The 27,907-nt window shown below is 42.2% G+C and overlaps 2 protein-coding genes across 2 annotated transcripts in view; one reads left to right on the top strand and one right to left on the bottom strand.

Annotated features, from left to right (window-relative positions):
- The first annotated feature begins 799 nt into the window (after positions 1 to 799).
- On the top strand, positions 800 to 4,968 carry ADI1 (acireductone dioxygenase 1). The gene is made up of 4 exons (XM_075707075.1): positions 800 to 919; positions 1,335 to 1,454; positions 3,031 to 3,210; positions 4,780 to 4,968. Exons 1-4 carry the CDS (start codon positions 800 to 802, stop codon positions 4,900 to 4,902), a joined length of 543 nt encoding a protein of 180 aa, XP_075563190.1. The 3' UTR covers positions 4,903 to 4,968.
- Positions 4,969 to 14,526: 9,558 nt separating this feature from the next.
- Positions 14,527 to 27,907, bottom strand: part of TRAPPC12 (trafficking protein particle complex subunit 12) — a 53,294-nt gene continuing 39,913 nt past the window's right edge. Inside the window, exons 8-11 of the mRNA XM_075707377.1 lie at positions 21,714 to 21,812; positions 17,214 to 17,314; positions 16,331 to 16,418; positions 14,527 to 14,935 (exon numbers count right to left, since the gene is read on the bottom strand). Of these exons, the coding sequence (XP_075563492.1) occupies positions 14,693 to 14,935; positions 16,331 to 16,418; positions 17,214 to 17,314; positions 21,714 to 21,812 (531 nt within the window). The 3' untranslated portion in view covers positions 14,527 to 14,692. The remainder of the gene's footprint in view (positions 14,936 to 16,330; positions 16,419 to 17,213; positions 17,315 to 21,713; positions 21,813 to 27,907) is intronic.

Below are 27,907 nucleotides of genomic sequence, written 5' to 3'. Positions count from 1 at the left end.
TGAATACTGTACATTAAAGGGATCTGGTAACATTAATAAGAATCTGAGAAACGATGGTTAGGACATTTGGTAAGTATGAAACTCTTAGGAAGAAAAATGTTTAAGGAGGGACTGTTTCTTTTTCAGTTGTTTCTCCATCCTTACATTGTGTTTAGCTGGCTGTTGGTTTATTTACCATACAGAATCATAGGACCGTACAGAACTGCAGAACCGTGGCGGCTGGAGGGGACCGATGAAGGGCATCTTGCCCACCCCAGCTCAAGCAGCTCACCCAGCAGCAGGTCGCTCAGGGTGTGAGTATCTCCATGGATGGAGACAACACAAGCTTTCTGGGCGGCAGGTCTTACCACTCTACTTACCGCTCTTACCCCAATTTATTCTTTATTTCTCCATGTTGTGGGCTTGCAGTGCAGGTCTTCGAGACTGAGCGCGCTAAGTTCAGTCAGAGCATTACTGGCAGGGCAGAGCAGATGTAAACACAGTGGCTGCTGAAGCTGGGCGTGATGTGTGCTGGGGCCAGCGTGTTGCCCGCACGAAGCCCCCCACCCCAGCAGCTCCCTCTCGGGCAGAGCTCTCGCCACCCGTGCCCCTGAGCCTGGAGCAGGCACTACACCAGCAGCTCTGCCTGCTGCGCAGCTCGCCCCGCTCGGCCCGTCTCGCCTTGCAAATGGCGCCCGCTTACGGCTCCCCCCATAGGCTGGCAGTGCGGGGCCACTCCCGCTCCCTGCCCCGGCCCCCCCAGCCCCCCGGGGCGGCCCGCTCCCGCCCAGCCCAGCCCGGCCCAGCGGAGCGGAGCGGGATGGTGGAGGCCTGGTACATGGACGAGTCCCCGGAGGACCAGCGGGCGCCCCACCGCCTGCGGCCCAACCGCGCCGTCAGCCTGGAGCAGCTGCGCCGCCTCGGCGTCGTCTACCGCAGAGTAAGGGCCTGCGGGGAGCCGCACGGGCGGCGCGGCCCGGCCCGGCCCGGCGCTGGCAGGGCCCCGGGGGGCCTGGCGGCGGCTCAGGCCTGCGCCGCACCCGCCGGGCCGGGGAGAGCCCCGCGGGGAGGGGAGCGGCGCCCGGGAAAGGGGGAGGCAGCGGGAGGGGCCCCAGGCCGCGGCCGTGGCCGTGGCCGTGGCGGGTGGGCTGGCTGCAGGGAGATCTAACGAAACTGGCCCACCTGGTGTGCCTGTGGCCGCCAACTTGGCTACCCCGGGAGCCACCTGCCCCTCCACCGACGCTCCTGACCGCTCAGCTTTTTCCACGTTAGTGTCCTGAAGCGTCTCAAGCAATTGTGTCCGAATCCTTTTAATTTTTTTTTTTTTTTCTTCCCCTCCCCTGACTAATTTTTAGTTGGATGCTGATAACTATGAGACCGATCCATGTCTGCAGGAGATTCGGAGAGCAGAAAATTATTCTTGGATGGATATAGTGACCATACACAAAGACAAGCTTCCAAATTATGAGGAAAAGGTATGCGAGTCTTTGCTTTGAATGAGGATCTGCACGCCGAAGTCTACCGCTAGAGTGTGCAGCCGGCTTCTCGACGCCTGCACACCCTGAGCAGGGGCACAAAGAGGAGATTTCCATGTGTAAAATACATCCCGTACTGAAGTCTTAATGTTAAAAAAGCAGTTTCGATATTATTTTAAAAATAGTAGAGGCCCTTTGCTTCTGTAGATTGCCTTCAAAGGTTTTAAGGATAGTTTCCATCACTGCGTCATTTCAAAACTAAGATTCCTACCGGCAGAGCCCTGCCGATGCTGACCTGTCTTCGGAGAGCCTCCCCGGGATGAAGGCAGGCGGTTGCCAGCTGGGTGTGGGCTTTGAAGGCTGGAACATCCGAATGGCTGCTTGCAAAATACATCTTTTCAAAGTGAATGTTAACCTCGTGGAATCGGAGGGACACGCTCCCCCTACAAGAAAATTTTTTTGCCTTGGGAAGCTGGTACCTTGGCTGTTTCATAACAGCTGGATGCAAATGGTGCCAGGCTCTCAGGTGAGCCTCCTAGAAGGACCTCTCTCCTCCCAGCCTCCAGGTGCTGGCATGCTGCTCTAACCTGAGCAATCCAGTGGCACTTCCATGTTTTCATTAAATTTCCATTTACCAGTTTGTTTTAAGACCATTGTGTTATACTGGTTTAAAATTGATGAGAAGGTAAATAGGTAGTAACTCAGGTTGCCTGGGTGGGCTCTACGTGCCACAAAGACGGGCCGTTTTTGGCAGGGCATATGGACTTTTGCTCATCTTGCTGTGCTGGATCAGTACTGGCTCGGGGACACCCCCAGGAGTGTGGCTGCAGTGTCCAGGCCTGAGCAGGTGATAGTACCTGGCACTGCACTGCTCGGTGCACCAACCCGCTCAGGTCTCTGTTAAATGAACCTTTAAACCATGTTTTGTTCTGTGCCCTGAAATGTACAAAGAATTCACCATTCTGGAAAAAGAATGAGAATATTGCTGCAGCTGCCCAGGAGGAGAGAGCCTGGAGCTGGGGCTCACTGTGTGGGGGCAGGCGTGGCACACTCTTTACATCCGATTGCCGTAGATGGGCCATGTTTGGCAATAACTGCATTTTCACATCAAGTTGTAGTAGCCTGTGGGGCTAACTCAACCCTACGCCAGTGTAAAAGAGGGGGGATGATCTGTAGCTCTCTTTCTATTTTTGCATGTCAGGAAAAAAGAAGGCACGAAATGATCAAACTGAACAACTGCAAGGACCAAGTCCTGCGGTGGGAAGCTTTACCTGCCTCTCTCTCAAGCGGGTGTAAGCATTACTGTTATTCAGAGACTGGTTATGTGCAGGTATAGCTGCTGTTTCTTGTCGGAGAAATCCCTGTCTTCCAAAGGAAATATAGCAGCCTACTTAGAAGTATCCTGAGACAGGGTCTGGCTGGCTTGATTGGCCATTTTAACCATGTTGGTCTCATCTGTTAAATCACTGTGCAGTTACTCTTCGAAAGCCTTTGTCTGCTTTGCCACATGTTTCTACCAGATTTCTTTGCAGTTTTTCTGTGTTCAGTAGTTTTAAGAGATACTTGCTGTTCCTAGATAAAAACATTTTATGAAGAACATTTACACCTAGATGATGAAATTCGCTACATCTTAGATGGATCTGGCTATTTTGATGTTCGAGACGAGGATGACAAATGGATCCGGATTTCCATGGAAAAAGGAGACATGATAACCCTCCCTGCCGGCATATATCACCGATTTACACTGGATGAGAATGTATGTTGTTACAGATTACCGTAACTTTTGATGACAAATCCATGCGAGTATATATCACATTAGTAACTACATGCCCTGAGACTTGCAGTTCATTAGCAAAACATATTAAATATGAAGTAGGAATATGAAAAATACTAAATAATTCACAGCATCTGAACCTTTCATCTCCAGGTCACAAATGCAGCTTCCTCTCATCAGCTGTAACTGCAAGTCATTACCACGTGATCTCCGTAGCGTATCTTAGTGACAGCGAGTGAGAGCCAAGCCTTGCGGCTGTCCCTCCCACAATTGCCCCTGCTGTCGGTTGAGGTGATGATGGTGTAGATGGATCCTTCTGTGTTGCCTTGTGTATCTTCGTGGGGATAGACAGAGCATATCTGTGTCCAGCAGTGGCGTTTTTCATGAGTGCTAAATTCACCTTCAGGGAAAGAAGCTTTTAAGGGTCCAGAGCCACTACTTGCAGCTAGCATGTGCTAGACTGGATGCTGGCTTCACAGGAGTTGACCTGCTTTCGGCGTGTATTTTTGGCAATAGGATTGTGAGATTGGTGCGTGTAGTCCTATCTGTGTGCCTTTCCTTGTGGGCTCTTACAAATATGTCTGCAATCTCAGCATTACCCCTGGAAAATGGGGAAATGTGTGCTGTCTTCTGTGTGGCAAAATCCCATCTCTGGTGTAGTCATGAGAACGGTATAATTTTGAATCAGCTGTCCAGATAGCAGTTATTGTATATGTAGAAAAGGGATATACTGCTTTGGTGAAAACCTGACTTTTCACGTCTGCATTTTGAGATCGGCAGTGAATCAGCTACAGTTGCTAGTTTAAGGCTTTTTGTTTATATAGACAAAGTATCAGGGGGTTAAGGGTTGAATTCGCAGGAAGTCTTAAATGTTTGTCCACTTCAGGAACTTTAGTCTAGAAGTGCCATCTTCAAAGTAAATTCTTTAGGCACTTCTAGAACCTTGCATTTTGCAGCTAAGTTCTTTAGTTACCTAACTTTATTCTTGACGTTGCTGAGCACCTGGGTGCAAGATAAGCACTTAGCAGTCTTTACAAAATAGGTAGGGTCTAAATCTGTAGTGTAGTGGACAGAAGAGGAGAGGAGAGTTCCCCATAACTCAGTGGTTGGAGCACTTCTGCACGATGTAAAATCCCATTTTCTGCTGCCACAGCTGTACCTCGTACCTGGCATGCCTTTGGTTAGCTGGTGGCAGGGGCTGTTCCTTTTCCTTTTGGAATCTGGAGACTTTTCACTTCCTATGACATTATTTTTTGGCTAGTTTATGTACTTTTCTTTGAAACAGGGAGAAGCACTGTCTCTGCCACAACCTGCAGGCGCTGGTTGTGGCACAATATATCACTGCATAGGTGCAAAATCTCCCACCTGCAGTAGCTGGGAGCAGGAACACCAGCACAGTGGTACAATTTTCTGGAATGGGTGAAGCTTTCAGTCTATGTTGAAATGGTTTCAAAAATTGCTGCAGAAGTGCAAATGAAACCATTAACTTCAGAATTAAGATCCCATGGAAAGGAGCTCTTAAATTACTTGTGACTTCTTGTTCTTTGACAGAATTACGTGAAGGCAATGAGGCTGTTTGTTGGAGAACCAGTCTGGACACCATACAACAGGCCAGCTGATGATTTTCCTGCTCGGAAACGGTATCTGAAGTTTTTGGCTGAAGAAGCACAGTAATGGTGTCTGACACCTGACAGGTGGAACAGCCTGAAGCCCTGTCAGAATAAATGTGACTGGTGCCTTTTCACTGATTCAACTTCTTCTATTTACACATACACTTAAAATCACAGAAAAATTTAGGTTGAAAGGTCATTTGGATGTCATCTAGTCCAACACCCTGCAAAGTACCAGGACAACTTCAAAGATAGACCAAGTTGCTCAGACCTTGAGGTTTGGAAACCTCCAGGGGTGGAGGTTCTACAGCGTGTCTGGGCACCTGTTCCAGCACTTAGCTGCTCTTGTGGGCAAGCATTTGTTCTTCATGGCCAGCTCTCTGGTTGCAGCTTGCGATTGTTGTCTCTTGCCATTTCATCGAGTACCTGAGAAGGGTCTGGCTCTGTCTTCTCCACAGCCCCTTCTGTAGTGGGAAACTGTAGTTAGGTCTCCTCTCAGCCTTCTCTTCTCCAGGCTAGACAAAGCAGTGTCCTTAGCTGGGCTCTCTGCACCCCAAGTTGTTAAGGAAGATGTTTAACACATTTTGACCTAGTTTTGACTACTGAGGAATGTCACGTGTAACCACCTGACAGTTAGACTTGAACCACTGACTGTTTTGAGCCCGATGGTCCAGAAGTTTTTCAGCCGCCTTGTAGTTCATATCCTTCAGTCTGCCTACAAGGCTGCTGTGGGACACGCTGTTGAAAGCCTTGCTGTGGTCAAGGTGAATGACATCCACTCTTTCCCCTCCGCTGCAGAGCCAGTCGTTGCCTCCTAGATGGCAGTCAAGATGGTCAGGCAGAATGTGCCCTTGGTAAATTGGCATTCGCTGGTTGTTCCCCATCACCTGGTATTTCGTGTGCCTGGAGTAGCTTCCGTAACGGCTTATTCTGTAATTTTCCTGGGGACTGAAGTGAGGCTGACGAGCCTGTAGTTCCCCAGATCCCCTTTCTCGCCTTTCTGGAGGTGGCAGTATTATTTACCTTTTTCTAGTCAAAAAGGTTTTCCTGATCTCTGTGACCTTTCAAAGATGCCAGCAGCCTTGCAGTGACATTAGCTAGTTGCCTTTACAGTTGCTCAGGAATCCATTTCTAACCTTTTTTTCCTTGATATTTCTGGCAGGTAGAACTGGGAGAGGTGGGCTACATTAATATTCATTCTGCTCTGAATCCATGCTAATGAACTACGTAGGATTCTATTTTTAATTAAAGAAAATAAACCCTGCTTCATTCTTGTCTAAAAATGTTCATAAGATAAATTTGCATAATCGGCATTTTAGTATGCAGCTTCCCAAGTTCTGCCCTGGTACATAAAGCTGTGGTTTTCTCTCAGTAAAATGTAGCAATTTGCTCTTGTGAGTTATTAATAAAATTACTTTGACTTGGGTATGGTGCGTTTGTTTTTCCCCCCCTTGTGCTGACATTAAGGACACATTGAACAACAGTGTTACTGTAACTGTTAATCAGCTTTTATTCCTTGTGCTGCTACTGACTTGTTCTGTAACATGGGACAAATCATTAACTGTGTGCCTCAGTTTCTTTAGCTGTGAGATGGCGAAAAGGAGACACAGACACGCTGATCCAGTTTTCAGTAAATGCCTTGTGGTTACGCAGGACATGCGGCTCCTCAGGAATGGGCACTGAAGCATTTTGGTATGAATTTGCTCTTTACAATGACAAATTATGTCGGTGGGGCAGCTCTACTGCTTGCTCCAGCACCTCATGGATGAGGAGGAGAGCATGGGCTCTGCACTGGTTGCAGCCTGTGTACCGATTTCAGCTCGATACAATGCAAACTCCCGTCTTGCAGTTTCCTGAATAAACACAACTGTAAAAAGATGAAAGTTGGGCTTATGTGAATTTTCCTAAGGTAGCAGACGGTAGGTAATTGACTGTTCCCACTGTTCATCCTTATGGATGTGGGACACAGCCTTCCTTCAGCAGGCAAGAATGTTTCCCACATTTTGTAGCAGCATTACTTTTAACCGTTTCTAGGTGCTTTGTTTCTTTAAAAGTGTTTCTGAAAACAAAGTTGCAATTTTGAAGTGAAACTGGACTAGCTTTTATCTTAACAGTTCAAAAAGGTGAGTAAACCAAGGTATGTATTTCCTGCCTTAGGGTCTTGGGTTGCAAGCTGGAGGAGATGCCAGGGGAGGCTCAATTCGTGGGAGGGGGTGCAGGCAGCACAACCCACGCTCGCAAAATGCAAGCCCACGCAGCACTCCACTCAGCCTCTACTGGCTTTTGTGCAGTGGTTTGTAAGCCTGGCTGAAAAATCAGCGCTGCCAGCAAATGCAAAGTTTAACTATAGTCAGACACGCATCATCGGGTAGGCTTGCATGGATGCTGTGTGCTGTGCCGTGCCATGTGCCTCACCGGTTCGGGGATTTGTGTGCCACTTGCCCGGAAGCAGCGCTCCAGTGTCCTCTTGTGCAGCACACTGGGGCATCCTGGTCCCAGTATAACCTTTGGGGAATTTTTGAAGTACAGCTGCAGGAATAAATGACAGTTACTGCCTGCAGCAAGTTTTATTTCTTTGACTTATATGCCACAGAAAATTGTGTTTCCAAATGTGAAGTAAAATGCCTGGTTTCTCCTGGTGCTGGTATCAGTCCCTGGTATCCAATCTAATTCATCCTCCTTCTGCTTTTGTTTTCTTTTTTTTAACAGAAGTCAACACGAGACTCTTCATTCTTCCTATGGGCCTCTCCATTTTGATCTCTCTCTCTGCAAAAGGAGCCGTGGAGGCAGTGTTGTGGGCTCTCAGGAACCCCACTTACAGCACAGCCATCCCATAACAGACTGGGGGAGCAACTGGGAAGAGAGAGCAGGTAACACGCTCTCCTCGGGAGAGATTTGCAGTTTGGAGGCAGTGATGAGGGATGGATGGTAAAGTGGCTGGGCTGCCCGCAGCGATTGCTTTCAACAGCTCGCTGATATAGGATGTGACCCGGGAAGCCGGACTGAACCACCTTGTTTTGTTGCCTCTCTGGAGGAATATATACACCCGGTACAGCTCCCATCTCCTGGCTGTCAAGAATAACACACGATCACACCACGGACGATCGTTCATCATTTTCACAGCACAATGCATTCTGCTGCTGAGAGGTGGCAGGGGTCTTGCTGTCAACGCTTTTGAGTCCATGCCCTTTAGCGCTATAGGTGTCTTTGAAAGGGTGAAAGCTTTGCTCTCCGAAAGTGGTTTTTGTCAGCCAGGAAAAAAGTAATTTGGGGCTGGTATAAAGATTCTACACCTGTGAAGAGATTACATAGGAGATTACACTGGGAGGAAACAGCCGGGCAGAAAAATGTTAATATTAATAGAAATCACTCCAGAGAGTGGAGAGGAGGGAGGAGAACATACCGTTCCTTCAGATGAAAAATGCAGTTTATTTTCATGGTGATTTTTTGTGTTTGTTTTTTTTCTTCTTCCCCCCCCCCCATATACCACATATCTAAAAGTGTAAAGTGAAATCGATTTTTTGGTCCAAAAACATGAGTCTGTTTTACTGCAGCTAGTGGAAAATCTCGGTGCATTGATGTAGTATGAAAATTTATGTAAGTGATTCCAGCAACATCACGTTGGCAGCACTAACTCAGGCAAGGGGAATATTTCAACTCCCCCAGGATTAGAGTTTAAAAAAAAAAAAAAAAAAAGTAGGAGAAATGGTACTGAATTGAAGGGTTTGCAGACAGCTTTTTTGATACCTGTGTATTATTTTCCACTTCAATCCAAACTTTCCCCGAGTGATGTGTACCTCAGTTTCTCATGACCAGCTTGAGAGAGCAGTGCCCTTGTTTCTGCAAGGAAACTATAAGAAAGCTGTGGATGGTCAGTGGGCTTTTTAATAAATTAGGTGGGCAACCAAGTGGCTGCAAGGTCTGTGATGCCGCTCTCCCCTGTTACATGTCCCGGAGCAAGTGTCTTTGGCTGATTATCTTAATGCAAGGACATTTCACAGCCAGTTAGTAGTTAATGAGTAACATCCACACCGGGCACTTAGGGGTGCCCACAAATGGGTGAAGGGAGATGCTGACGGTGAGGGGTGTCTCGCCCCGGGCTGCCGAGAGCAGGGGCTCTGCTGCTTCCCGCAGCTGCAGGAGCCAGTAGCTGCCTGTCCTGGTTGCTGAACTTGACAAGTATAAAACCTTCATGCGCTCAGAGCATCAGGTCCTACTGGCAGAACAGGCGCTCTCCTGCCTGGTTTCTGACTCCGGGATTTAGCTTGAACTAGGAAGTTATGAGAAGGGATGGTTTCCTGACAAAGGCAATCATTCACGACCAGCCGGCAGACGCCACTGCACATAAAGAGTGAGGTGGCAGCTGAGCACTGCTTTGAAGAATATCCCTAGTAGCCAATCATGGATTTAGATATTTGGCCAGGCAGAGGCTGTGGACCTGACCTGTGCTATGCTCGAAAATTACATCATCTGTTTGGGAGTCTTCCCTGTGAAAATGATAAAAATTCTCAGGTTCCCTTCCCTCTCCCCAAAATATGGTCACTGCCAGTTGTCTTCTATTTCCCAAAGCCAAATAAACGTACCAACTAATTGGGGGATGAATTAGTGTTACAATTTAAAGATTCCTGTCTCAAAGATCCAGATTTGATCTGATTTGCGTTCAAAAAACGGGTAGATGTGGCACTTGGGGACATGGTTTAGTCTAGTCTACCCTTGATTGGCTTAGAGTAGACTTGCTAGTGTAGGTTAATGGTTGGACTGGGTGATCTTAAAGGTCTTTTCCAACCTAAACGATTCTATGATTCTATGCTGCACTTGTGAATTTACAGTTTGATTCCCAAAACATTTCGTGTGTTTGCAAAAATGTACTCTGCTATACCTGCAATTTGAAGAACCTATTTTTTATGTGACTGAGTCACTAGCTCTCATTTTTTATTAATTGTATAAATACCCAGATAAGACAAGAAGCAAAATTTCAAAAACCAAAATGCCTGGGGAAAGATTCAGCAGTGAAAGGGCTGTGGATCTCTTTCAGTGCTGGCTTCCCCCACTGCAGTTCTCGCTGGGATACCTACGCTAATTTTGAAAAGTGCTCCTCTGTTTCGTTGCCTTCTATGCTGCTTCTCAGGGTACCGATTAAGAACTGTTGTGCCTGTCAGTGAGCCACATCACCTGGTAGGAAACTGGGCTGGGTATGCTCTGTGCCTCTCTGATGCTCCGGGATTGCCTTTCTTCACGGATGCGGCCCTGAGCAGCCAAGCCGAGCTCCAGACTGTGGTTTACCCTGTGATCACAGGCATTTGAGCCTGGAGAATTTGATTTGGGTCAACCCTCAGGCTTCTTTTTTTTTTTTTCCTAAGTGATTCAGGCAACTTAAAGCTGACCCGCTGTTGGTGGGAAAGAGGGAGGCTGTCCCTGGTGATGCTGTAGCAAGGGGACACAAGGCGGTGGCCGGGCTATGCACAGGCTGCTGCCGCAGCCCCGGGCTGGGCTGGGGCTCAATCCTGCTGCCTGCCACTGGAGCGTGTGCCACCATCTGAAGTACTTGCTCACACCCTGCGCTGCAAATAGTGGAGTTTTTTTTATAAACAGCTCTAGTAATTCTGTTCTGCAGCTTTTTACTTCAGTATTTTCAGTTTAGCACTGACAGTTTTGACAATTTTTCAAAGCCAGAGAGGAACCCTTTCCCTCCTTCCTTCCCTGCCTCAAGGAAGTAACATCCCATTTTTTTCCCTCGTTGTGGGCAAATTACAGGCTATTGTTGCTGTCTTTCATATAGATTCATTTTCATGACTCATACATAACAAACATCTGCAAATGACTGCCCAAAGCTAGGACAGGATCAGGTGTTGATCCAGAACAGCTTCGATAAGGCAGCAGCCGGGTCCTCCTCCCCATCCACACCTTTCTGTTCCTCCCTAGCACCAGGATAGTGACCATCTCGCACACCCCTTGAAGATGAGAATCTCTACATTTGTAATTCCCAAGCTGACTAGAAGAAGTAAGCAGGAAAGCAGCTTTCCACTATCGTGGCCTGAAAGTTAGTGCTGGAGCTTGTTTGCCGCTGAGCTGCTGTTCATATGCTAAAAACTCTGTTCAGGTTCCTACAGTGTAAAGTACCTCACTGGTAAAATACATTTTTTCCCCAATGTTTTACTAAGTGGGTAGAAAGCACAGTGGAAGAGGTGTATGGCATCTTCCTTTGAGCTCCTATTATAGGTATGGGCTAATGGATAAAATCCACCTTGCTCTAACATCTTTAGTTTCCCTGGCCTTTGCTCAGGACAGCAGTAATCCATGCTACCTGAGCAACCACAGAGAGGTTAACTCTGGCTGCTGTGGTTCTACCTCTTTGGAATAAATTTAAATCGTATTTGATGCTTCAGTCCTGTTTTCACACATTTCTTGATTGCAAGTCGGTGCGGAGAGGGAATGTATGTTTCTCACTACAGCTAAATATGACTGGAGATGGGGGTACCACACATCTTGCAGTCTTGTTTTGGATGGCTACAATGCATGCGGTTGATTAGCTGCATCAGCTGATATACAAGTAAGACAGAGGTAACTTAGCTATGCATGCAGATTATACCCCGCTTATTCCTCTCTCCAGTTTGATTTGCAAGACACCTGCAGGAAAGGTTTCAGAAAAGGATTGTCTGTCTACCGCTTCTTAAACCACTGTAGTGCAGAAAACCTGGCAGCTTACCCGGGCGGGGTGGTTTTTCCCAGCTTATCCTTGTGTTGAAAGCCTTAGCACGAAGACAAATCCGAAGAGGGTTTTTGCTGGCTTCATGAGTTTTTCCACCGGGTCAGTGAGCTCATCCAGGTTGCACATGGCTGCACAAGTGCTCTTGCTGACATGAAGGATGGGGTAGGTGGAGGAACAATCATCCTTTCCAGTACACTGGCTGAAGTCCGTTGCAGAGTCTCAGGCATGTCTGCACGTACCTTTTGGGGAACATTTAATGGGTCCAGTCCAAAAACTGAGGCACCAGGAAAATGTAAATGGCCAGCTGGTTAGGGAATGCCATTACCACCTGAACTGCAGTTAGGTACTAGAATGGCAGATAGATGCTTAAGTCCTTTTGAGGATCAGGGTCTCTGGGCATAATGTAATTATCTGAATGTCTGAAGTACAGCTTCTTTGCTCCTTTTAATAAAAGAGGAAATTTAAATGCAAAACTTCTGTTAAGGCACATTAAGCTTTAAGACTTGAATACAACAATCAGCTCATTCAGGCTATACTTTCCACAGCTTTTCTTACTTAGCCAGATGACACATGCATGCTGTGTTTTAGAACTGAGCTCTGCCCTCATTTACACCAGGAACCCTCATTAAATTCAGCTGAATCCATTGAATTTAACAGGATTGCCTGGTGTAATTAATGTTTTGAGGACAAATTTTGTCCTTAGCCTTAATGCTTTAACACCATATATAGCATTCAGATGTGTAACTGGCTGAATATAGGAAATTCCAACACTTAACTTGTATATATGTTAAATCCCAACCATAAAGTGTCATCGACACTCGTTTTTGCATTTTATAAACAGTTAACAATTTGCATACATCCAGCAGTGATAATCTGCTTTTGCATTTAAATTTTAATTCTTCTGCAAGTCTACCAGGATGTCACTTGTTTAATGGCTCACTGAGCTTAGAGGTCACCCAGTCCACGTCTCCTCTGCTGGTGTTTTTATCCGAGTAAAAGCTTCTACTAATAAGAACACAGCAAACATACTGAAGTGAGACCTGTGTAGTAATACATATGAATTAGAATTTAGAGAAGCTTGGAGAACAGGGGATTATGTTTTCAGAGTGTTTCTTTTTTAATGGTTATTTGACTCTGACTGGGATCATAAATTTTTATTCTCTGCCGATCAGAACACAGGCTGTCATTTACACGTGCAGTGAGTATAAGGCACTACTGAGTCAAAAAAACGAAGCATTTTACTGCAAAGATTTTAAAGAGGCAAGTGGCTTCAGCATGCTAGATGATGGTGGTGGCTCATGCTACTTTCACTTAGGATTGGAAAAGACAAATCAAGCTTCCTGAAAGCGTAGACTATAGTGTAATAATATAATGTGACACCTGACCTTCAGCAAAATGCATGGGATTACCTGTCATAGGATATTAATTTACATATCACTGTAAAATTTTTTAACTGGAATAACAGAATCACAGAATGGTTTGGCTCAGAAGGGCCCTTTAAAGATCACCTAGTCCAACCCCCTCGCCATGGGCAGGGACATCTTCCACTACATCAGGATGCTCAGAGCCCTGTCCAACCTGAACTTGAACACTTCCAGAGATGGGGCATCCACAGCTTCTCTGGGCAACCTGTTCCAGTGTCTCATCACCTTCATCGTAAATAATTTCTTCCTTATGTCCATCTAAATCTACCCTCTTTCAGTTTAAAACTGTTGCCCCTTGTCCTGTCACTACATGTCCTGGTAAATTGTTCAGTGCTCTCAACGTCTTTGAGAACAATGGTGGTTACATACCAGGATTTCTTTCTATCTCCTAAGAAACCCCATGCCCAAAAAAAGTGACCTATGCTGGAGAAAACGTACCAAAATCACCGTATGCTGATACTGTCACATCATTGATAACTGCCTTGTGTCCTGCTCTGCATCGTGCCATTTGCTTCCACTCTGTGTGGCCTAGCCCTTAGATACCTCTGCCTCAGTCTCTCCACCCTTTTCCCTGGAAAATACTTTCTGCACGGTGTTTTCACTTGGTAACAGGAGAGGAACTGAGCTGAAACGCGTCGTTTCTGCTCTGTCTAACTGGCAGTGCTCCTTTCTCTACCCAGCAGAATGTCAGAGCAGAGCACCTCTGCCTGCCTAACCGAGAGGAATCCACAGGCTCTAGAGCAGGCATGAGGAGGATAGCTGTAGTATGGTAAGACCTGAAATAAATACACATGCACAAGTTAAGCGGTTCCTAGAACAACCCTGTGGCACCTGCTGGTGACATCCAAGTAGAGAAGTTGGCCAGAGAGTGGGAGAGAAGAAAAAAGCATTGAAGCAAGCATTAGTTTGGGACTAGAGAAATCCTCCACTCCCACCTACAGCTTTCCAGAATCCAGATGCTTTAAGCTGAAAGATTGAATGGTATCACAAACCGAAGAAAGTATAGGGAGAGCATTTAGTATTGTTCAGATGATGCAGTTCCTCATACTGTGGGGGACTGTATGACTCCCTCACATGCCGTCTGGACGTGGTCCTGGGCAACCTGCTTCAGGTGGCCCTGCTTGACTGGGGGGCTGGACCAGACGACCTTCAGCAGTCCCTTCCAACCTCAGTCATGCTGTGATTCTGTGCGGTCGTTACCAAGCGACCTCCTTTGAGAGCAGTGGACATACAAAGGTATAATACTCAGTAGTCTGATGGGGGCAAAATGAGACACACGCAGTAGAAGCAAGTGAAGAGACGTGCATTCAGAATTTCATTTCTATAATACACATACTGATATTCTGTCAGTAACTCTTAGCTGATGAAATTAGCTCATGCGATTTGCTCACTAATTACTGAAAAACTGTAACAATCACCAAGGCAATATAAGGTCAAATTCAGTTTTTCATATAAAAAGAATCTGAGTAATTGACTGTGTGTGTATATATATAGTACACTATAATGAAGAATAACTAAACAGTAATAGACTTGTAGGGATGAAGCTGGCTCTAGGTGAGCACAAAGTCTTCACAATTATAGGATTGTTAGAGACAACAGATTCTGTAGTAATGCCACTGAATATTCACAACCGAATAGATTTTATTTCACATTTACACATTAGCAAGAGTATATACAATTTAAAAAATCAGTCTTGCTGGAAAAGATTAGTTGGAAATGATCTATCCTAACTTGAGACACTGAGTATTAAAGCTATCGCCCTCTTTGACAGCTACAGCCTCTAAAAGCGCCTGCTTCTTCTGCATACTGCGAGATGACTCCAGTTCATACATAGTTGTCAAGTTGAAGAGAACACTCTCGTGTAGGTAATGTTTAGGGTCCTGCTGAACCATTCCTTCCAACTGCCGGAGGGAATCCTTCAGTTTTCCCAGATAAAGAAGACAAACAGCAGCATTGTTATTAGCCTAGAGAAAAATAATATTGTCAATAAATAAGAGTGTGTGTGTGTGTGTATATATATGTATGTATGTATTTACAAGTGATGAGAGAAGGAAAAAAAGAAGTCTAGCATCTGGGGTTACAACAAATTTACTATGTGCTAAGAATTACTTGTGTGTGTGCATGTGTGTGCACGTGTGCAAGTAACTAGAATACATTCCTTTTCTTCTTGTTATTCTCAAGATTTATTCTGTGCCAATAGGACCTGCTGACTTCTAAGAGCTGAAACTCTAAAAGAGTCTAAAACAAAATATAAATAGTATAGGATATTAGTCAGTTAATTTTCAAAGTCAGCTGAAACAGATTTCAGAAACTAGGTGAGCCTCTGCATGCTGTCATTTTCACAGTTTTTTTTTTTTTCTTAATGACTTCACTGTATCTTCAGAAGTGTTTTTCTCTCTGGCTTACATATAGAAGATCCGTATAAGCAACAGGAAGAAATTATCACAAAAGCATCTACAACTGGCTTCAAGTACATTCAGCACATAGGGCAGTCTAAATATATCATAAATGATCAAGTCAGGTTCCATTTGCTTTTCCACACAAAACAGGTTTTATGAGTTACCGAAAGATTCCAACAGTACAAAGTCATGTAACATGTTCAGCAGCAGAAATTTTCACCCTTTCTGAAAACTGCAGATAAAGGAAGAACACAGACTTTTTAAAAAAATTCTTTCTCTCTCCCTTCAGGAAACCTTGCTGATCTCGTGCAATATATAATACCTACTATTTTACTGCCTGCAAAAGGATGCAATTCATGTGCTGCTTAAAGTCAGTCCCCTCAGTATTTAAATGGCCTTGGTCAGGCTGCTGGGGGTAAGCTGTCTCACTTCTTAGGAACACTCTCATATGACCATGCACTGAAAGCTGCCAAATACACAAAACCAAAAGTAAATAAATGGCTCTTCCTTGATCTTCTCTTGTGATAGGAATCCAAGGCTCTGATATGCAACGTGTTAAAAATGTCATGTTTAAAATTACAATATCCCTTCAATGTTGTGTGAAATCAAGTTAGTCTTATATACGTTGGCAGCTGCCATTTCTTTTTCTGACATGCATGTCTACACTAAAAACAGTGAATGCAAAAAAAAAAAGTGTTTTTGCAAAGATCCCATAAAACATAATGTTTTGCAATGTCTAAATGCATGCCTAAGTATTCACGCCCTTCATATAGACTGGTTCATTTCCCATCCCATTTGGTATCTGATCCTTACGTACACTAAAAACCCTTTGGCACACATGCCACATCCAATTTTTCTATAAAGCTCTGAGCATACTCTGCATACTAATTAAATCCACGCATGAGGCATTATGAGAATAATTTAGGTGTTCATTATAAATGTAGCAATTTGGAGATTTACCACAGCATTTGATGAGTCGATCCTTAAAATTTCTGTGAAAAATCGATGAGCTTCTGCAAAATTATTCTGACCAAGGTGGAGAAATGCTCTAGAAAGTAAGTGACATATGAATGAGTTCTCCGCAAAAACCCAAGGTGATAATATATTTTAAAAAGAATGGACACCATTTTTTATTTTTCCTATTATAGATGTGAGAGTTTCTGACGTTTGCTCTTCACGGTATAATTACAACCAGCAAGGAGACACTGATTTACAGACAAATGGAATGACAACTTGGATCACTTGGCTATTATATATTCTGCCTACCAAAGCAACAGTCTTCATTGTGTTTTTATTAATTTAAATGCAGATACTCTCTTCCTAGAATTATTTCCCTTCATGAAATTAGCCATGCTATATAATTTTCAGAGCACTTCTGAATAGTATTTTCTAAATATATTAAGCCAATGTGCTAACCATTACAAACTGAGCCCTCCATCATGCAGCTCGATTTACTACAATGTATTCGAGCATTCTTTAAAACTACCAGGCGGTAACTTTACTAGTAGATCTGACTGTAGGATGAAGGCCCAAAATAGCTTCTCCTCTCCTAAGAGTTATTTATGCAAATGTATACTGAAAAAGCAGAGTGAAAATATGCAATGCTGGAAGAATGAGAAAAAGCTTTGTAAAATCAACTGAAGGATCACAATTTCCATCCAGGATAATATGACTGTACCAAGTAATACAGATCTCCTGGGTCTATATGCCATTCAGTCTCACTTATGACAGATGTAGTTACATAAAAGAGAGAATGGGATTTTCTCAAGGGTAGTTTAATGCTCACAATGCACACTTCGCAAAACTATATTTTAAAGTTTCATTTAGCTATTAAATTATCTACCTGTTCATTAAAACCATAATTTGGCTCTGTAGTCCATCCAATTTGTGAGTCACTTTCTCAACGTCTTGAAAATACTTTTCTGCAGTTCTTATGTCTCCAATCTAGACAGTAAAATCATAAGAAAGTTACCACCATAAGAAGAAAAGAGTTCCAGCCTGATCGTATCTTTTACAAAGGAAAAGAACATGAAAACATCAAAGTCCATTATCAAATTGTTTGGTACCAAGCTGACTGCGTAACGTCTGTTACCAAACAAGGTATTTGAAGAGCCGTATTAAGATCACGAAAAGAACCCCAAAAGCATGCAGAGTTTTATCTAAGGCAGCGTTTCTCAGCTGTGGGTTGTGGAGCATTCATGGACAGTATGGCAGGGGTGGCCCGCCTCCTCATTTGGCTCTGCTGTAACTTACTCCAGAGTCTGTAAAATCAGCTGAAAATGAGAAAAGGTCAGAATTACTTCCAATGAGACTGGGTGTTACTCTACAGGAAGTGAAGATAGACACTGTCCACAGGCAGAAACTGTCGATAGGCACGAGAATTGGAATACAATAGCCTGGTACCTAGCATAGGATCTATATGTGGTCAACCCACAGCTTATGGGTCATAGCCAGGGACCACAGGATGACCTCAGTGCATCGAAGTGAAATATGTCAGAAAACAACCCCAATGCAATGGGTCACTGAGGCTATCAGGGAGACAGTCCATTTGCAGATTGAAAACCAGTGGTGAGTGGATTGTGCAGGCCAAAGGAATGAGGGATTTGAAAGCTGGCATAAAGAGGAACAGATTTTATGGGAGGGGAGGACAGGGAAGGGGATTCCTAGAAAGGAAGGGGTATTTCACCTAAGGGTATGTCCCATATATTCCTATCTGAGATTAAAAAAAAAAATTCTTTGAAGAAGGCCCCTTTGGTAAATAAGTTAGCAATGCATGTTTCATAGAAGCATACACCCATACTTTTGGTAAGGTTTCACTATATAGTGTCTAATTTTGGCCTGGAGGGATGGACGGAGAAGAAAACTTACTATTGGGTAAAATAAATCTATCAAAGGGAGGAAAACCAAACCAGTTCAGGAGCCTAAGGCCATGGAAATCGGGCAGCCCTCAGGTGGGGAGCTGCAGGGGGCCCTCAAGAGATCACCTTTTTGTTCAAGAACAGGACCAACATTACCAAAAATGTTTGTGAAAAATGTGTTGAAGAAATTATTACTCTTTACATTTAGGGGATGATCCAATTGCACTCAAAGATACAGCTGTCCACCTACCAAAGCATTTATGGATCACCCATTAATACTCTAGCTAATTAAACAGATGCACTTCTCCCAGATGTTACATAATTGGACTCAAACAAAACAAACATTATTACTCTAAAAACTTATACATTCAGTTATAATGACAAAAATAGCAATTTCTTTCCATAAATAAAGGTGTAAACAACCAAGAAAATAGCTACTTTTAACTAAAGGATAATGCTGGCACAAGTGTAAATGAATCCGTCCTTGAATATTTTTAGCCTGGAAATTAGAAGGAAGCCCCTAAGCATGAGAATAATCCATTTCTAAAGCAAACTACCAGTTTGCTCCACTGGGAGCTTGATGAGTCCAAATCTAATATGCTTTGAGATTAATCACACCTTATTTGCGATCATGAAGAATTCTAATTTCTTAGCAGCATCTTGTACCTTCTCAGCCAACATGCCAAACTTTTAATTCTCATTTCTCCCACTGAGGGGAAACAGTTTACTTCCCGCTCCCCCCCCCCCCCCGAACATGTAAAAGAAAGAATTAGTTTTCATTAGTCATTAAAATGCTAAACATTTAAAGTCATCTTCTTCACTTAATTTTATTTAACTTTGTTCAGAAAACATAACTTCAGTATCTAATAATAATTAGCACTTTGAATAACAAGAAAATTCCTCTGTTAACGAAATAATCATATCCTCTAACAAGGAGCCTCCAATATACTATGCACTTAAGTTTGCTGTTTGTCTGGAAACCGAGATTATTTTTCTTAAGTACTTCTAGGATTTAGTTACTGCTTTTAACTCTGTTTTGCAGCAATCTATTGCAGAGGGTAAGGTCAGGCAGCTTTTCACTTTCTAAATTCTTTAATGTAGTTATTTAAATGGCAATTTTGGATAGGTCAGCCAGCAAGCACAGTCTATTAGCAACACACAATAATATCCTAGAGACTAAAACATAGTGACTGTTCCCCCATTTCATGTGAATTTCTATTTTACAGGTCACGTGACTGCTCATAGAATTACAGTGCCTCTGAAAATTTCTCTGCGATAGCCTCTGTCTTTTCCTGCGTTCTCCACTTCTCTCATCCTCATTTCCCACTTATGTTAAGGCAACAGCTAAAGGCCCTACATGAGATCTAGGCCTCTTTATGCCCCACTACATGTGAAGATAAAGAAGACATGGTGTCTTAAACTAGTAAGCTCAATTTAATTAAGAAAAAAAAAATCACACACAAAGCAAGGTTTTATATGTTGCAAAAGGTTACCTTTTTTTTCTATTGAACTCCTGAGCTTAGACTTCATTCTACATTATTGCTTTGTTTTGTATGTGTGATGTCTATTGTCAAACAGTATCTGTGACTGATATGCAGCTAAAATCTGGCTCCCTTGTGCCTCTCTTGGATAATGTTCAAAGTTAAGAGAACAGCCTGAGGTTATTTGGGAATCATTACCTGTTTTTGAGAAGCTGTGACATTTGAATACAAGAAAATTGCATTCCTATTTTACCTTCAAGAGGTTTATTTTTTTCACAGAGTGCCTTGTCAATAGTGCACACATACCGCACAGTGGTCTTACCAAAATGACGGTGCCCAGACCTGCAACACATTTCCCTTTCTTCTATTTGAAGTTCTTGGTTTAGTTTACCTGCACACTGATTATTTCTCTTAATACATCAAAATCTTGCATCTATTGCAACAATACCCTCCAGACAGAGCTGAAGATTTTGTCACAAAAAAAAGACAACACACCAAACAATAAAAATTTATCCCCTTAAGGTGCTAGAAGACAGGAAAACACTTTAATTTAGAAGTGGTACTTTTTATTAATTACTATCTAGGATCATATAAAAATATCAAGGGCTCCTCATACTCCCTTTTGCTATATCCAGTTCTGACAGTAAACCCACTAAATACTAAAGGCGTGTTGTCACAGCCAACATTGCGGAGGTCAGTGACTTCAAATGACTCTGTACAGAGCCTCAAACACCACTTCTGAATTTGGGCCAACGTAATTCTTTCCAAAGTTAGGAGATGCTTTCCTCCTGAGACTGAAAATTTTTCTATAGCAAACCGAGCTACTAACAGACTGGAGAGCATGGCACTAGGGCAGATGCTCTTGGCAGCAAGGCAGTACCAGTAACGTACCCAGTCGTTTTCCCAGTAAGACCAGAACTATTAATAACTTGTATTTCCAATAGTACTACGCACATTTACAGCACCATTCTTTAATATGCATTAATTACTAGGTTGCCTATTTAGTTAATAATTAATGCACACAGCCAGTATCATAAAATTGCTCTATCGTGATGGAGATCCACTTTAAATCAGAGACTTTTAAAGACAAACATGTCTACCACACAGTGAAAACATGTTTCTGCTGAGAACCGAAAATCTGTAACATTCTATGATTTCAAGCAAACAATATTAACGATTTAATTATCTATCAAGAGTAAATTACTCGATTTGAATATAATTTTAACATGAATACTACAAATAAGATGGTTTGTAAGTAACAACTCAAAATTAGTTTTATAATAAATAATAAAAAGAAGTCAATAAAGAAGGAAAAGTTTGAAATATCAGTATCAGAAATATGAAAAAGAACTGCAAAGAATTTCTGAGATACTAAAATTTAAAACAATCAGATACTAATTATTAAAATGCATCATTTTCTGATAAACAATAAAGTACTACTGTACTTACATCTTTTTTTACTTATTATGGTAAATACATAGCTACATAGAAATTTATTATACTTCTGGAATCCTAGATTTTCTTTTAATGTGCCCTCCCCTGTCTTCTCAGGGACATAACCTGGACAAAAGGAGGAAACTCACATTTTTTCTAGATGAAGATGGCAATTATACAGTGTGACTGAGAGCTGCATGCAGTTTGAGGCAGTGAGAAATAACATTTTTAGTAAAATTCTGGCTCACTGAAATCAATGGGAGCTTTACCATTAGTTTTAGGGAATGCAAAATGTTGCTCTTCGATTAAATTATTAGCATAATTTTCTACAGCATATTCTTCGTTTGCTAATGTACATGCATGCATGTACTTTTAATGTTACAGGTGCTTTGTATTTCCTAACTTTATCTAACATCATGTGGTGGAAGTTTTTTTTTGTTTGTTTTGACCACTGCCTCTACAATTTGATACATGCCCTATAAAAATAACTATAGTTTTAAATGCAACAATTATTCACTACATAGCTGTCAACAGCAACGTTACCTAGCAGATTTAGAGTAAAATGCATACCTGAAGGAAAATCCTTCCAATTCCGCTCAGCAGCTGAGGCTCTTGCTGTGGGTAATATTTGATGACGGTGTGATAAGCATCTACAGCAAGGACATAGTCCTAAGGGGTGAAAAGCACAGGACCAGATATTTAAGCTCAGCATTCTTCAGCCTTTACGTCGCCTTCTTTTTAAAGACATATTCAAACAGAACTAAAGTAACTGCAACTTGTCAGTGGGACAGAATTTGTACCTATCACTGCAGACACTAGTAGCTGACTATATTGGTCTTTTCTCAGTTACACAGGAACTGCATATGCAGGGATCTTCCTTTTTTTTTTTTTTTCCAACTGGATCATTTTCTGTTCATAGCTAAATGCCAAGAACAAAAAATCTGAACATTTACTCTTCAGCTTAGATTATGATTTAGGATGAAAGTCAAAAGCCTTCTGTGTGACTGGGGTATACGTACTTGAGAAGCGTCTCATGTTTCAAATATATGTATAATTTACATTGTTTAACAAACTGTGTTCCGAAGCTTTGGGAACTGCTTGCGCACATGCTCTTAACTTGTGAAAAATATCATGTGTCAGAAACTGCAATTCATGCACATTTTCAGATGACAAACCAGCACTGCTGCAAAGGGAAACAGGACCTTTTCTATCCCTCCACCCAAATCCAAACCCTTGTTCCCTTCTACCATACTGTGGTAAGGAAAACGAGCAGGTAATCTAAATATAAAAATGATTTGGGCTAAAACTAAGCGAGGGGTGGGCTGGGTCTGAACTCCAGGAACCTTTGCAAGTGGCCCCACACATACACGCCTGCACAAAGACTGTGCTGGCAAGTGGCAGCTCCGAGACCTGCCTGCTCAAGATGTGGTGCAACCGTACCCTCTAGACAATGACCAGTGAGAGAGGATTAAACAAAATCATGGTCCAATTTCCCACAGGAAAGAAATGCCCATGTGACTGGTTACTGCAGTCCAGCCGTTTCATGGCTCAACTGCAAGTAATTCCATGATCTCAGCAGTAAATCGCTTTTAGAGCCAGCCTACATGGTCTTTGGCAGGCATACATGAGAAACTCTGCATGCGCTCTACGCCGACTGGAAGACACGTAGTAGGTACATTCATGGGACAGAGGGCTGCACTAGCCTCAGCTATAGCTTCTTGGAGCAACCCAGAGCAGAGGCAGAGAAAGCCTGCATTTGCTTATAAAAGCCAGGCATATACAAAGACAGAAGACTCTCTGTGCTGTACTAATTTGGTGGTTCCTGACAGTTCTGCCCTTCTACTTCATAGAAGAATTTGTGGTGGGTGTTAGGAAGCAGAAGACATCAAAGAATAATCTTTCAAAACTGCCCAGACATCTGGGGATACTCTCCACCCTACCATTTTTCTTGGTCAAACTACAGTACTCATTTAACTTGTCCCTAATGTGATTACAGCTACTGGTAAAGGTACTTTTTCTTCATCTTATGCTTAGTCTGAGGAGGCAATGTGCCCCAGGTGTAATGAATTCTTTTCCTGAGGTCACACTTAAAACAACTGAACCCTACCTGACCCGTGCACCAGGTCACCATTTGGAACACACGAATTGTTTCATACACACAAAAAAACCCAAGAGAAGTCTTTGGAGTCTGATCTGTATATGAGAGAAATTACATGTCCTATAATAGTAGAGGCTGACTTTGAAGAGCCCAAGAGGCACTCTGCAGGACCTTTCTTTTGCAAACAACTTGTATATTGTGGGTATAATGATTAATTCTGAGCAGTTAATTATTAACATTTAGAGTTTATTCCAATTCTAGTGTGCCATGACATGTTCATGCTTATTATTGGTAATGGGAAGAGTTCAGAGCAAAGACAACAAGCCACATACACAAAAATATATTTATTTGAATTCTGATTTATTTAGCACTCAGAACTCAAATGTGATGAAATTTATGCTACCAAAATTTTTCATAAATTTATGACTTAGGAAAAACTCAATTTTCACTGTAACAGCTCTTGCTAAAGGAATTCATTGATCACGGAGTCCCACTGTGTTGGTAGGCATAAAAAACTTGGAATAGGGAGCCCCTGAACTGGCTCCTTAGAGGAACCCCAGCCACGCTTGTATTAGCTATTAATACCTGCAAGAGTATCATTTATAAATATCTGAAGGATTTTCTATGACTGTGAATTTTATACCTTTAAGCATAAAATGTGCTTACTGGAGAAACAATTTTATTACATCAAATTCTAGCTTTTGTGCTCAATGCCTTCCCTTCTGTGGTCTAAAGCTGCCCCTTACCCAGCGCTCAGTCTTGTGCACGCTCTAAGGCTTAGGCTACACAACACCGATGCACAGCACAACCATGAGGGATGGGGGCTTGCAGTCATATCCCCAAACTGATGTAGAAACAACTCCCAGGAGATCATGCAGTTAAGCTGATAGAAGAGTGCTTCTGTCAGCTTAGTTTACAGCTTAGCATAATCTGACTGCAGAAAAGCCTTGGCCAGAAGAAGCTGCATGAGGAGGCACTGTTTGCGCAGTTCTAACACCACAGGCTCCCTAGTGCAGGTAGTAGCCAGCCTTGGTAGGAGGCTGCCAAGTAATGTCTTGGAGGTCCACACTGCCAGGGCTTTATGGACTTGGCCTAGTCAGGCAAACAAACCCCACTCCCCCTTTGCATTCCCTGTCAAGTGACTGTACATCACCACATGCGTTATAACTAGGAGTACATAAACATTCACACCTCCTAAAATGTGAGAGTAGAGGTGAAGCATTAAGAGTCTATGCACTGTATTCGTGGATATGGCACCCTGTTTCCATACGACGGCACAGCACACAGCATCTGTGCTTATCTACCCCATGCCTTGCAGTACGTATCACAGGAATGGACCCATTTCTTCCAGGAGATGACAAGAGATTAAGTTATATATGTCCAAAGCCACCCCTAAGCATAGGCAAGCATGGTCCCAGGATGTAACTGCAAAACATCATCACAATATCTAGGCTCACTCCTAAATATGACCTCTTTTTGTAGTTACTCCAGGATCCCATGGTTTATATGCATTTACTTTTCCCCACACACAATAATGGAAGTAGTAGTAGATTTCTAGAGTATCCTACATGTGATACAGAATGACACTGTTCCATGGTAAGTTATAAAAGCATCTTATCTGACAGTTCCTTCTGAAGGAGCATATTGCAAAGTAGATCAGATTTGGTCTCATTTACTAAAGACTTTGTTTTCATTCCCAGCTTTGCTAGTGTGTGACATGGTACAAGAAAAACTGAGAGAATGATAAACAGACACCTTGCCAGGGGAGCGAAGTGTTGGTTGATACAAGTTGTGAGGAGTAAGACTTATTAGGTACTGCCAGTAAAAAACCCCAATGACTACAGCTTGTGATCTTAAGACTTAAAGGCAGGGCTGATATATTGTCATGGTCCTTCAGATTTTCCACACCTTCATTAAAAAAATCCCCAAAGAAGCACTGAAGTTACACAGTTCAGGATATGAATGAGAGTTGGACTACTGTTTTATAATTCAAAATCTCTTTTATTATGAAAATTTGGAGCTAACATTAAATACACTCATCCAAAATAGTTCTAGTAAGCCATTGGATTTACTTGCACAAAAATGGCAAATGGGGTTTGTTTTTCCTTTGATGCACTGCAGTATAACTGTATTTCCATTCATGGTCACTGCATTATACGTTTTCATGTTTCCCTCACCACCACCTTAAGTACTTAAAATATTAATTAGGAGATATTTAGAAATAAGCATAAATGACCATGATGTGTAGAATGCTGAGAGTAGGTTTGATAAACCATAGACTAAAAATTAGCCTTACTTATACGAAGTGTAGAGTTCATAAATACTGTATTTTGGGAAGAGAGGACAGGGAGAACTTATCCTTCCTCTCTATCTAGTGCACTTGTAGAAGGGTTATGAAAGCAGAGATTCACAGTGTAATGAATCCAAAGAGCAGTCCTGCAGCACAGTTAGGCAAAAGAGACGATGATTCATGCAGTCTTTCTCCAAGAACCAAAGTCCTTAGGCATCAGTCCCTTGCGTCCCAGTACAAGCTGTTACCTCCTTCTTTGTACAGTTTTAATTGATATTAGACCCAAATTAAAATAAATTCTAGTGCTTTTGTTTTTACAAAGGGCAAGTTCTACAAAAGCTAAGACAACACTGAAAAAAATCTAAAAGTGCAAAATGTGCCTTTAATTAGAGTGGATTTATAATATATATGGAAAGTACTTAAGTGTTTATTCCTCAGAGAGGTAAAAGTCTGGTAAGATAATGTCAAAAGCGATTTTAGCTCAGATGAAAAGAACTTAAAAAGTTTTCAAGACACTTCCACGGTGATTTAGTAAAATGACAGATGTTTTGCAATTAGATTCTTGAAATGAAGCAATGCACATCATCAGTTGCATTTTAAATGAATATTCCCTCATGCTGCTGTATTCAGGGTATGCTTTCATAGTGACTTAAGCCCACAGTTCTTGTAAATGGAAGACCACAGTGACACGTTACGTGGTCTCCCCTTCCCTTCCTGCTGTATTTCCACCTCCTCTCTTAAGTTGCCCCTTGTTCACATGAAACAGGAAAAGCTGATTCAGTTGACATGACTGAGATCCACCATTTCTTTGCTTTTGTCACTCAGTTAAGTCCAATAGTGGTGCACGGAAGGAAGCTAGAGTACATTTAAGAAAGGAGGTACAAAACAAAGGGGATGAACGGGAAAGGACCATATAGTAAGACTGCCTTAAACGGCTACTGAACGGGATTATTGGTCACACAGATAAAAGTACACAGCAGGCAGAATTTAGTACCTAGGAAAGATGGTCCCCCAGTAAAGGAGACGTGATTGATTTCCTGTTCCACTATAGGTTTCCCACAGAAGTCTGGGTGAATCACTTCTTTGCACCTTACTCACTTCCTCCAAAACAATATACCCCTCCATCTCAATAACTTAATGAGATGTTTAGCTATGAAACTAATGAGGCCATATTTAAAAAGACAAAAATCACTGTGCTACATAAACAGAATTCCTGCAGTCAGATAAGTAATGCAGAAGTGATATGACATGAAATAAACCTAATTAAGAGTTGAGGATAACTGAAGTAGATTTAAGTAGTTATAGGCCCAACATCTAATCAAAGTCTTTTTTTTATTTTTAAGAGTCAATCCTGACAAGATTATTCCCTATTAAATACTACTGAAGTTTTTTGGCCAAAGAAAGAGGTTAGTAAAAATAAGATAATCAGTTTTTCTTTCTTTACACCAATGTCACACAGTTTTACTTTAATAAATGATTATTATTAATCTATTAATAGCACAAGCTATTCCATTCACTTAATAGTACTTGGGGATCAAATATGACCATATTGCAATATTGTAAATGTTCACTAGATGGCAACAGATGGCACTGACTTGGAGAATGAAAACAGGTTTGTTTTTTTTTTATAAATTACAAACACTTGAAAGACTTGAATAAAAATAAATGCAGTTTTTAAAGTGTATTACACTACAGCAAAAAAAATTTATAAATATGTGGACCTGTTCAATTAATAGAATTGTTCATGGGAGAATTAACTAAAAGTGTGTTTAATAATGATTTGAAGAAATAGTTTCATACTGAACACTCTAGAAGGTGGAGAAGATAATTATAGCATTGCTGCAAGGCAGAATGGTCTTAAAAATTATTAAATTCACAAATAACCAATATAATTCTCTCACAGAGGACCTGTCGCATAAGCAGAAAAATTAATTTCATGTACTACTCTGTTTTTAACTGCAACATTACTAAGTTTCAAAAATCTTTCCACAAAACACTTTACTCCTCCACATAGGGATATTTCTGAAAATTCAGAGACTCACAACTAGTCCATAGCCAATGCACTGAAATGCAAATTTCAGATGGAAGCAATTATGCATTAACATGCAGTTGTGAGTAATCCAGAAGTTACTGTGGAACCATAAACTTGTACCTTAACAGCTCTGAGACAGGCCCTAAATACAACGGGTCTTAAGAAGTATCTGAGCTGCAGTATTTCTGAAGTACCATTTCCAAAAAGGTGATAATTGGTATTCACAAATATATTTCTATTACTAGAATAGCACTAAAGGACCAAATCAGGAGAAAGGTGAGAAGCGTGCATGCACATGGATTTGTGTGTACATGAGAAGAAAAACACTGAGGTGTTAAAAACAA

The sequence above is a fragment of the Pelecanus crispus genome, chromosome 3 (assembly GCF_030463565.1).
Source record: "Pelecanus crispus isolate bPelCri1 chromosome 3, bPelCri1.pri, whole genome shotgun sequence".
NCBI lineage: Eukaryota > Metazoa > Chordata > Aves > Pelecaniformes > Pelecanidae > Pelecanus > Pelecanus crispus.
The sequence above is the reverse complement of the archived record's forward strand: the minus strand, read 5'-3'. Positions and strand labels throughout refer to the sequence as shown.

Excerpts from the sequence above, each read along its gene's own strand:
- ADI1 (XM_075707075.1), top strand. The coding sequence starts at position 800 with ATGGTGGAGGCCTGGTACATGGACGAGTCCCCGGAGGACCAGCGGGCG. Across the intron at positions 1,455-3,030 it reads TTCCAAATTATGAGGAAAAG|ATAAAAACATTTTATGAAGA; the intron begins GTATGCGAGTCT and ends TGCTGTTCCTAG. Across the intron at positions 3,211-4,779 it reads GATTTACACTGGATGAGAAT|AATTACGTGAAGGCAATGAG; the intron begins GTATGTTGTTAC and ends GTTCTTTGACAG.